Here is a 12,605-nt window from a genome sequence, read left to right on the forward strand (position 1 = left end):
AGAAAAGGTTTCAAAGGTGAGAAAGTTGATGGCACTCATGGAAGTTAAAAAGCAACCAGGCTATTGTTGTATCGAATTGGGAAAGGAAAGCAAAGTGTTTTATGCTGGGGAGACCGATCATTCTATGAAGGATGTGATTTTATGTTTGCTTAAGAAGTTGGATGCAGAGATGAGGAGAAGGGGTTATGTTCCAGATATTAGTTCTGTTTCACATGACATGGAGTGGCAAGAGAAGGAAAGACAACTATTTTGTCATAGTGAGAGGTTGGCTGTGGCCTACGGGTTGCTTAAGGCTGTCCCGGGGACAGTTATTCGGGTAGTGAAGAATCTTCATGTTTGTGGAGACTGTCACTCAGTTTTAAAATTCATAAGCACCATTATGAAGAGGGAAATTGTTGTCAGAGATGCCAGTAGATATCACCATTTCAAGGACGAAGAGTGTTCATGCAATGATTATTGGTGATTTTGCAGCTCTGCGTTGGAAATTTCCTTTGGTTTTTCATGTGTCTGCCATCTATTGGTCATAGGTTCAAGTCTGAATCTGCTTATTCAAGCGTCTTGTAGTTAACCTTTTCCTTTCATTTTGGTTTTTAAAAATTTCTGAGGCTTGCTAATTTTATTGGAACGCATATCGCCTAACCTGTGTTTTCAGCACCAATGGTTTAAATGACATTGATCTCATATTTTCAACCTCCAAGCCAAGGAAAACATAGGCTTTACGGTCAAAGTGGTTGACGTTTACCTATAATTGTGGGTATTGCATTACCACTTCAGGGGATATGTATTCATTGACAAATTGTTCTCTCTTATTTTTGCTTTCGGGAGATTTCTCTTTTAAATTTTGCTCTCTTTCGATAATGGAATTGAGTATCACTGGCTTGATGAAGCAGAATTTATATGAAGCATTGTGAGAAATTTCATATGCTTTGTTGTTTATTAATTGATCTTAAACTCTACGTCACCAGAGGTCCTAGAGGATATCCTTCAAAGTAAAGGAGCATAATTGTTAATGGAATTTAGGCATTTCCAATGTCAAGCTAAAGGCTCAGTAGGAGAAATTATTATTTATGTCGGGAGGATCGGTGATGTGGTCTTCCTTGACCAATAAGATGATGCTATTTATACAAATGTATGTGTGAGTTTTCTAATTAGCACAAGAAATAAAAAATAAAAATTACCAGATATTTACTAGGAAAAAAAAAAGTACTTGGAAACTCAAAAATATTTAATTTGATAAATTATACCAACTTACTTGAGGATTTACGAAGTGTCGGTTTGGCATTTTTTAGCTAGGTCTTTTTTTCCCCATTTCTTTTCTTGGCTTTCAACAAATAAACAGATATATTATCCTTTTAAAGAAATTATTTAATTTATTTCCCGTTTTAATAAATAAGTTATAAAAAATACTCAAGGTAAAATCGTTCAAAATGATTCGTCCTCCAAACTAAAATGGTGGAAAGATGGAAAAGTGAAAGAATGGAAAAGATTTTAATTTCTCACATTTTTGTTTGGTTGGAAGTGGAAACATAGAGGGATGAAAAAAGTGAGTTTTTATAAATTTACTCATATACGCATGTTAAAAAATGATGGTCGATTAAAACAAAAAAGTAACAAACAACCAAAAAAAAAAAGCAATTACCCAATTTATTAAAAATAAAAATCATGTCCCAAAAAAAAAATCATGTCTAGTTGAACAAAAAAAAAAGAGAGAAAGAAAGGAGCTTGACAAATTGCCCATGTACAAGTGCAAATTGGCATTTTCATCTATTAAGCAGTCCTATTTTCTCACTTTACTTTTCTCTCCATTTTGGGAGAAAACATTTTGGTGAGGCTGAGGAGAAAACACTCAGACCCTACCATTTATTTTTCTTCCTCTCCATCTAACCAAACACACTTCAAAAAAATTTTCCTTCCCATTTTCTCTCCAAAATTTTCCATCCACCCTATTTCACCCCCTAAACAAACACACCCCTAGTCTTTAGTTTTCTAACTGTTGTAGGAGAGTATTTAAAGTAGATAGGCGAGTTTCAGTTAGCTCAGTTGGTAAATTTTTTGATGATTGAATAAGAGATCTAAGATTCAATCCCCATTTACACTAAAAATTGATTGGTGTCTTGGTCTGATGATAAAGAGTTATCATTAAAAGCGGACGCTATAAGTTGAAATTTCTATAAAAAATAAAATAAAATAAAAATAATAAAAGTAGATAGGGATAAACCCCACTATTAGGATGGGTGGTCCCTCAAACATTGAATTACTCATCTTAACACTTCACTACTAATTTTGACAACTCATATATGATCAGTTTAAATTTGAGCTCAAAGTTAAATACACTTAATAACCCATGTGGACAATTCTTAGGCCATAGGTTATGGGTCGGGTCAAATCTGACCCAATTACTAATATCTTCCACCTGTCCATATTGGAAACTGTTGTCACAACTGGATCCTCTTAATCTCTAATTCAATAATTTCTTCATACAGAAAATGGAGTGCGTAGGGTATAAGTACTATATTAAGTCACCATCTAAACTAACATAGTACATCACTCATAATATTTCATCTATGTCCCAAATTATTTTATCGCACTAATTCAAGTTTCTTTAATACCCCAAGAGTTCGAAACTCAAAGCAACATTTGATCCCATAGCATATAATATGCTCATGATTATGTTGAAAAACAAAGATTCATCATAATCATGACTATATGCCATAGAGTGAATAGTGTTCTAAATAACCTTTGAGAGACACTCATGCTAATTCATTCACACTTAACTACGTTCCTAGACATGCTCTGTGAGATCGTATTTTATCATGGCCCTAAGATGACATGCTAAGTAGTGACATCAAGCCTTCATGACATAGTTCTAGGTCTGAAAGGGAATAAAATAGATCATGTAATGGTAAATGAAGCCTCACATAGTAACAATGTAGATATTTATACAACCACTCCCTTAATTTGTTGACTACAACATTTATTGTATAATTTGTATGCTATGGTATAGCTCCCACTTGCTACACTAGATGATCTTTTGCTCGCTTTCCAAAATGCCAAAGTGATTGCTATGTTTCATCCCGCTCACTACTCAAGCACCATGGTGATCATTCACGTGAGTAGATTAATCTAAGCATGGTGGCATATTCTCAAATAATACTATGCAATATCAATCACATCACAACATGAATTAAAAATAATAACCTCATTATTGCATATGATATGAATAATCACAATGTCTATAAGGTATCAAAAAGAACATATCAAATCCAATTCTTACGATGAGTCTAAAACACATTTAGCAAAAATACATATTTAGCAGTAACCTTAGTAAGTGGATTAACTACCATCCTACTAGTGGAGATATGTTGGATGATCAACTTTTTTTGGTAATAACATTGCAAGTGTAGTAAAATAGAATGTCTATTTAATTGGTCCTACAATGGTATTTTGGATCCTTGGCATAAGTCATCATTGTTATTGCGATATCTGGTTAATTTTAAATCCAATTTCGTTCATGAGCTATCATTTTGAAGGGAATTCAATTTTCTACAACATGAGGTTAAATTAATCCTTGTCAACTGGTCAGAGTTTTGGTCAAATCAAGGCCGAACCCGATCGAGTTGATCATGGACAAACCAAGTTGAACTTTTGACAAATGTTTAGAAATATTATTTTTGATGTGAAATAATGAAATTTAGCCATTGGGTGAATTTTTGAAGTCGTTGATTGTGGGTCAACAATGGGCATTTTGGTCAGTTTAACACTACACTCATGAAATTGGTTAATTTGATGTTCAATTGAGATAAATTAAATTATTTTTAACATTCTCTTGATCCCAAGGTCAAAATTGTAATTTGAAAATTTTTTAAAGGATAATTTATCTCTATATTAGTTTAGAGAGAAACTCTTCGAACTCCTCATGTATCTTTTTATTGAATATGAATTTTAAAAATCTAACCATTGATTTAATGTAGTTTATGTTCTTAACATGCATATTAAATTTCGTTGAAATCATATGTTATTTACTATTCGATCTATAAAATTATATTTTATGCACACTTTTAGATTATAAAAACTTTTTAAACATTTAATTGATGATATAATTACCTTTTTGAAATTTTGCAAGCATAGAGGATATAATAAGAATATGCAATTTAATTTTTAGATTTTCAAAATGCACATCCAATAAAACGATATCGGCAGAGTTTAAATGGTTTGCAGAGAAACCTTTCCTTTTTCAAAAGCCAAACTGGGATTTTTGGCACCCAAAACATATGATATGAACATTGTCAACCATCACTCAGAGAGAGAGAGAGAGAGAGAGAGAGAGAGAGAGAGAGAGAGAGAGAGAGAGAGAGAGAGAGAGAGAGAGAGAGAGAGAGAGAGAGAGTAACAATTGAGAATAGTGAGAAAAATTAGAAAAAAAATTATGGGTAAATTATAGTAACCTACTTTGAGATATGGGATAATACCAAATACATCCAAAGGTTTTAAAAAATTATTAATTTGGTCTTTAAGCACTAACACCATTTGTGCATTGTTTATTAAATTATTTATTTCATTTTTATGTTTTCCCTTTCCTTTGCTCTGTCTTTTTGCTCTCTCTTCTTCACGCCAGAAAAACTCTCTCTCTCTCTCTCTCTCTCTTTCTCAAGCTCAAGCCAAGCCAAGCCATAGGTTTCAAACTCAACAAAGGACCAACAAACTCTGCCACCTAAACGGTTTTAGAACCAATATACCCATGAATCTTGCGCCATACGCTATCGTTTAAAGCTAGGTGGTTCAGTCACTATCAAGGAGGATGGTGGACTACGACCCTGGGTTGAGATGAGTGGTGACCGGTGGTTGAAAGATCACAATTTGGTGGAGCTCACTGTTGTGGGTATAGGTTTAAAAAAAAATGATAATTTGGGTTTGGGATGTGAATCATATGATGTTCGATAGTTGGAACTATTTGGATTTTAGAGTATGAAAAAATTACAACTTAATCCTTATTAAAGCGGGATGGGGCGGGGCGAGGTGGGTCTAAAAACTGTAAACCCATCCCCACCTCGCCTCGTGGTGCAGGTCTAAAATCTCGCTCCATCCCCACCCCATCACCTTTGTAGGGCAGGGAAAACCCGCACAGGGCGAAGCGGGGAGGGGCGGGTCAAGTGGGGCGGGGAAAAATTGCCATCCCTAAGGAGGATGACTGGGTAGTGATAGGTGGTGTTATGGTGGACGGTAGTTGCTGGGTCGATCTTTGTTGTGGGTCTAGTTTTTGTTTTGAAATATTTTAGATTTAGGTATGTTTGAGGTTTGATGGTGGATGGTTTTTTGGTTTAGTTGATCTATGTTTGATTGTCTTGTGTGATATTGGATCTAAACGGGTTGATCTTGATTCAAGATCCCATTGTATAAAACAATCCCAAAGATGGCGAATATGTTAACAGAGCAGTTAGCTAACCAATTAAGAATATTGTTAAATCAAATAATTTAGAAGAAAAGATGGCGAGTATGAGACAGAGAAAATAGTTCTTTCTCGGCTATTGATGCAGCCATTTTTTGGCTAAAGTGGCCTTTTTCTCATATTACTATCACTCTATTAGAGACGCAGCAACCAAGATATTGTAGACTTAGCATTTAATATCCCATTGAAAATGTAAGGCCGCGTACATAGCCACATTAAGGATTAAAATTCATATTCATGAAGTCTATATTCAAATGAGATCTATAAGCAACATAACATAACATAATCATTACACTTACTTTTGAATTTAAGTTGAATATGTATAATTTATGGCAATATAATAGTTTTGTTTTACGTTGGTAGGTATCGTGTTCTAAGCCAACCTCTTCAAGCGAGTTTTTAAACTCAAAATGGAAAGACCACTCCTACCACTATGAAAGTTTAGGCTAATACCGGCATATAATGTAAATGAATCTGATTTATTTCCGCGTTCCTGTAACAAGGATGATGGATTCATTAGAATCCATCTAACTAAGCGTGTGTTTGGATAACTTGGCGTTTGCGTTTTGATGAAAAATTTCTGCGTTTTTTTTTTTTTATTCTTCTGCTGATGCACGATTCAGGGGGGACAGCGGTTACTGTTTATACTACTGTGCATGAACAGTAACCGCATTAGCTGACTTTTCAGCACCTCTGTGGGTCCCGTGTACTGTTCACGGGACCCACAAACTTCACTTTACAGGATTTTTTTTATTAAAAATGGGTCCCACGGTACTATTCACACATTTAAAAATTATTTTGGTACAGTGTTTTCAGTTTTCAGTTTTCAGTTTTCAGCAATAAGCTCTATCCAAACGGATCCTAAAAAAACAAATTATTAATACTTACATTTATGGCAATCAGTGAAAACTGAAAAATCAAATAGAATTTTTTTCATGTGCAACATGTTTTTACTCTCTACGATCATTATCCTCATCATCCCACATTTCATTGCATGTCCATTTAATAGATTTACTATCCTCATTATGCCAACAATTTGACATCGACACAGCAAATAAAATAAAAATATTAATTTATTTGAGAGACATAAATTAGAAATATTAATTTATTTGAAAAACCTTGAAGTAGAGATTGTTGAGTAAAAGTTCATCTAAACTTTAGACATAGGAAGGTGGGGCAAAAAGTGAAAAAAATACTTAGATGGTTTTCAAAATCCATACCAAGTAATAAACAGACAAATGTTTATAAATTTATATTCGTAAATTCAAATAATATTCTCCAATATCATCAACCCAAAACTTAACACACAACAACACAATACCAACTAAATATTAAGAAAACACGGGTGGACCATTTTGGCCTACGCACTCAAGTTGGATTCATGTGGACATGCCATGCGGCCGTGGACGCGACTACACGCACGTCCACCGATGATTTTTTTTTTTTTTGTAACGCTACCCGAGTTGGTCCAATTTGGTTCGATTCAGTTTGAAACGGTTTGAAATTGGACTTGATATGAGCCGAAATGCTTATAAAAAAAATTTTAATTTCAAACTTATTTTTTATTTATTTTTAGTTTCAAACTTTCGATATTGTATTCTAATTTATGAACATCATGCATTGGTTATGTATTCACTATATTATCTGCTATTGCCTTTAAATTGATATATGTTTACCATTGTATGAAAAAAATGCTTAGCAATTTATAGAGAATATAAATAAAAATATATTTAATAATTAATTAATAAATGTATCTTGCTGCACTGGCGTCTTACTTTTTCAAAAATTGTTGTGTTGCCGACCACACCAATACTTTTTCAAAAATTCACTATATGAAATGTTTGTCCTTTATAGTTGCAGCTTTTATGCATAGAAATTGTTGTGGGCTTTATGTCAGATCCACAGTTTTGGTATTGAAGAATCATCAAAAACCTATTATGGTTGTCATTGCAACCATTGAAAGGCATAATTTTTGTTATTCCCTCAACTTCAGGGGATAACAACAAATAGTATTCAGTAATAGCCATTTGCAATGTTGGTGAGCGGAGGAACAACAACAAGGCTTTATGACAGTTGCTAAATTATTTGATGAAATAGGAAAATATGGGGATATAAGTAAACTTCAATCACTCTTTTCTAATGAGACAGTAAATGCAATTGAAAAAATTCATGTTCCCTCATCAAATACTGAAGACAATGGACATAATAAAAGCAACTACTGGACATGTAATACACATTATATATCCATATCTAGGATTTATTTCCAGTGAGCATTGCTTTGATCTTATAAGCTATAACCAATTATATAATAGCATAAAACAAAAACAAAACTTTGAAACAAGAAGGGTCAAAATTAAAGTTAGTTTCAAAAAATCAAACTTTATCAAGCATCAACTTTCAATTTATTCAAGAATACCTTGATCTAAATTGTGAAATAAACTTCATGTCAAATACCATTTTGGTGTTTGACATAGTATTCAAATTTTCATAAATTGAGGTATTTTTCTATTTATAATACATCTTGACATGGTAAAGAGGGTTCACTGGTAGTGTTCTTATATAGTTTATAATTGCTACTAAAAATATCATATATAAAACAATGCTAGCATATAATAGGGACATAATACTATATAAACGAAAATAGGTACTTATTCTCAAATATAGGGGCTTCTATTCACAAGGAACACATTTATTCCCTGTTTAAGCACATTGCTATTGAAAATGTCGAAACATAATGCCAATTGGGTGCATTCTAATCTGAGATAGCATCGTAATACTCATTACCCTTTTGTACATTTTTTAAAGAAACAAAATACACTTCTACATGCTTCTCTCATAAAGGCAATATCCAATCTTCCACTTACAGAGGTTTGTTATATCAAGGCCAATGAAAATTACTCCAAGAAATGTATCCATCTCATTCTAAATTGACAAGACAAGCATGCATATCTTTAGGACCAAAGTAACACAGATTTTAAGACAAGCCCTCATTAGTGTAATCAAGTGCATTAAACTTGATTCAATTAGATTACAACATCAAGTTCAAAACATACAGATAAATCTTCCTCTATATGAACAAATTGTAACGAATCCAATAATGGAAAAAAAAAACTAGAAAATATTATCAAATTCAGTCTATATGAACAAATTGTAAAGAATCCAATAATGAAAAAAAAAAACTAGAAAATAATATCAAATTCAGTGTTTCTTTGGTAACAAGAAATTGCTTATGGAAAGTTTAATGAAAAAAAAAATTAGAAAATAATATCAAATTCAATGTTTCTTGGGTAACAAGAAAACTGATTATGGGTTTTGAATAGATAGAGACAACAAATTAACTAGACAAACAATACTTTCGATAACAAGAGTTGTAATGATTCAACTATAAAGTCTATAAAATATGTAATACTACAAGAATTGTGAATTAAGTTAACAAAAAATGAAACTTTATCAAGCATCTTCTTTCAGTTTTCACATTGAACAAAACTAATAAAAAAAAAAAAGGAAATGAGGCAGAAAAAGAGAGAAAAGAGAGAGAATGTAATAATTATAATATTATTAAAGGCAAACAAAAATACCGAAAGAGAGAGCCACAGAGATGGCTAGCAGAAAGAATTAGCGGAGAGAATGTGAAAAGGAAAGAATTACAAAGTGCATGGCAAAAAGGAAAACATTCTAGTTATTATATATTATAAGAGAATGATGGCGGGAAAGCCATTACAATACTAACTGTCTAGTTTACACCCATGTGGCACTTAAAAAATTCATTTTTTAATTAAATCTTGACTAACTTTTTAATAGCCATGGTGTTGAATTTAATTATTCCCAAATTTTTTGCACCTAAATCTTATATATAAATAAAATCCCTTCTCTCCACACACAAAAAAAAAAAAAAAAAAACCCATTTGCCAATGGATTTTGGGGTTTTGATATATGCGTGAGCATGAATCCGTGAGTGTGCTATGTATGCTATGTGTATTTCCCAAGGAAGTCAATACCGTACCGGAGGCTGTACCGGTTTGGCCACCGGTACGATATATTTCGGATACCGGTCAATACCGGTGTACCGTTTCGGGTTTACCGCTATTTTATATATATATATATATATATATATATATATATATATATTATACACACACTAAAATCTCTAAAACCATGGTTATAAGCATATAATATTTCACTTATATTATAGTAAATATAAAAGTTTATCATAAAATATGACCTCAATTCAGAACAAATTATTCATAGTTTTGAACTTTAGTATTAATTAAAAGGAAAAAAAAAACACAATATAAAAAATAGAAAGCTTAGTTGTTTATTGCATACTAAGAAAACAAATAATACTAATAAGTTAGTGTAAATAAGTTATTATTATGTCCTTACAAAAATTCAAAAATTACAAAACTAAAAAAAAAAAAAAGGGTTTTTTTCTGTACCGGCCGGTACGCCCGGTATTGGCCGGTATTGCCCGAAATTGGCCGGTATGGCCGGTACGCGACCGGTACGGCCGGTATTTTTTCCGGTACAAAATAGAAGTGTACCGGTACCGGTGCACTGACCGGTACGGCCGGTACCGGTACGGTATCGACCACCCTGGTATTTCCTGTAATGCAGCTTGTGTGCGTGATGTGTGCTTGTGAAAAAGAATAGATACTACCTGCTTGCTTTAGAAGCTTTAATAAATTAAGAAAAATTGTTGCAATAACATAAAATGAAAGAATTATTGCAATAAATTGATACAAATTATTTTTGCAATCTATTGCAACAAAAATTTCAAACTAATAGCTTATTGCAAAGAAGTTGTCATTACAATAATTTGATATTAATTTTTTTATAATCTATTGCAATGACAAACATGAAACTGCATTGAATATATTGTTGCAATAACTTAGTATCAGTTATTTCATAATCTATTGCAATGACAAAATGAAGTAATTATCTATTACAATAAAAATATCATTGCAATAATTTAATCCGACTTATTTTGGTTAATTATTTGCAACCATAACATGCACATGGTAAATAAGAAGCTATTAGTTTCAGTTTTAAAAAGTCATGTCAAATACCATTTTGGTGCTTGCCAAAGTATTCAAATGAAACTTTCTCAAGCATCAGCTATTAGTTTTCACATTGAACAAAACTAATAAAATAGGAAATGAGGCAAAAAAAAGAGAGAAAAGAGGGAGACTATGATAACTACAGTATTATGAAAGGGCTTGAAGTAAAAAAACAAAAATACCTGAAAAACAGAGCTACAGGGATGACTAGCAGAGAGAATATAACACAAAGAGAATGTGAAAAAAGAAAGAATTGCAGAGTGGATGATAAAAATGAATAAATTGTAGAAAATTATATATTATTATTATAAGAGAATGATGGTGGGATAGCCATTACAACACTAACCGTTTAGTCTACACACGTGCCACTAATAAAATTCACATTTAAAAAAAAATTAAATCTTGACTAGCTTTTTAATAACCATGGTGTTGAATTTAATTACTCTCAAATGCATTACACACCTAAACCTTATATATAAATAAAATCTCTTCTCTCAAAAATAAAATAAAATTCCATCTGCCAATGGATTTTGGGGTTTTGACATGTGTTCTTGTGGCTACGTGTGTGAGCATGAATCTGTGAGTGTGCTATGTATGCTATGTGTATCTCTTGTAATGCAACTTGTGTGCGTGATGGGTGCATGTGAAGAAGGAATAGATGTTCCCACTTGCTCTATTTACTCTGTGTTTTGCTAATAATTGGAACTAGGATTTTCGTGGAGATGCTTAGAATGAATAGCAACGAAATATGGATTTGTGCCTTCAAAGTGTTGTTGATTTGGATTCACTTTCTCAAATAATATTCTCCAATATCATTACCAAAACTTAACACACAACAACACAATACCAACTAAATATCAGGGAAGCACGTGTGGACCATTTTGGCAGGTGCACGCGAGTTGGATTTGTGTGGACGCGCCATGCGGCTGTGGACGCGACTGCATGTGCCTCCATCGATGATTTTTTTTACGCTTCCCAATTTGGTCTGATTCAATCCAATTCAATTTGAAATGGTTTGAAATTGGACACGATATGGGCCGAAGTGCTTGTTAAAAAATGTTAATACCAAACTTATCTTTTATTTAGTTTTAGTTTCAAACTTTCAATAGTGTATTCTAATTTATGAGCATCATGTAATAGTTATGCATTCATTTTATTATCTACTATTGCTTTTAAATTGATATATGTTTACCAGTATATGAAAAAAAAATGGTTAGAAATATATCGAGAATATAAATAAAAATATATTTAATAATTAATTAATAAACATATCCTGCCACAACCGCGTCCAACCTTTTCAAAAATTGTCGTGTCACTACACTGCACCAAATTTGAACCCAAATTCGCACCATGCTTCCTAGCTAAATATTGATAAACATGAAATTTAGTTACCTTATGAACGACATGGGGCTACCGTGAGGGTGTATTTGATTCCATGCCTCCCGGATTATTGAAAGGTGACTCACTTTTGTTTGAGGGAAAAACTCACGTCATTCCATTGTTGCAACTACCCTATCTAATCGATCTCTCTTCAACAAAAGCTACCCCCTGCCTACCATTCCTCCATGTAAATAAGTAGCCACTAAAACCCATGTCAACCAAACCACAGTGGAGGAGAGTGTTTCTGAATTCAACCATTGGAGTCATCGATCTACTATTGCCACCATTTTTTCATTTGAGGCCAACAGTTCATTGAAATCACCTTAACATACCCAAGGTAGAGATGCTTGGGCATGTAGGTGTCTCCTGAGTCTCCATGATTCAAGTTTGAGTTCTTCCTCCGGAAGGCCCTATAACCTTGTTAGTCTCGATATAGGTGAAGTTTGTGCATGTACGCTCACAGCAATATGGTTTGGTAAAAAGGTTTGTGTGTCCATGGTCACATCTGCTCTCCAAAGTAGTGCCAATCCATCCTTACGACCTTTGCTTGACACCGCTAGCATACCATAAAAACCCAACTCCCTTTTTATCGATTCCATCTCTCTATCAGTCAATTTTGTTTCTATGAGGTACAAAATTTTGGGAGCTTGCTTCCTCACCAGTTCGGAGAGGACTTCAATTGCACGGCTGTTCCCAAGCCCCCAGCAGTTCCAACTTAGGAT

At 33.2% G+C, this 12,605-nt stretch overlaps 1 protein-coding gene across 1 annotated transcript; it reads left to right on the forward strand.

The window, feature by feature from the left end:
• The first annotated feature begins 28 nt into the window (after window positions 1-28).
• On the forward strand, window positions 29-463 carry LOC142634751 (pentatricopeptide repeat-containing protein At4g14050, mitochondrial-like). Its single transcript, XM_075809016.1, has one exon. It carries the CDS (start codon window positions 29-31, stop codon window positions 461-463), a length of 435 nt encoding a protein of 144 aa, XP_075665131.1.
• The last annotated feature ends 12,142 nt before the right edge of the window (window positions 464-12,605 follow it).

This window comes from Castanea sativa, chromosome 5 (assembly GCF_040712315.1).
Source record: "Castanea sativa cultivar Marrone di Chiusa Pesio chromosome 5, ASM4071231v1".
NCBI classification, from domain to species: Eukaryota; Viridiplantae; Streptophyta; class Magnoliopsida; order Fagales; family Fagaceae; genus Castanea; species Castanea sativa.

What these genes read in the sequence shown, in the direction of transcription:
- LOC142634751 (XM_075809016.1), top strand. Translation starts at nt 29, where the DNA reads ATGGCACTCATGGAAGTTAAAAAGCAACCAGGCTATTGTTGTATCGAA.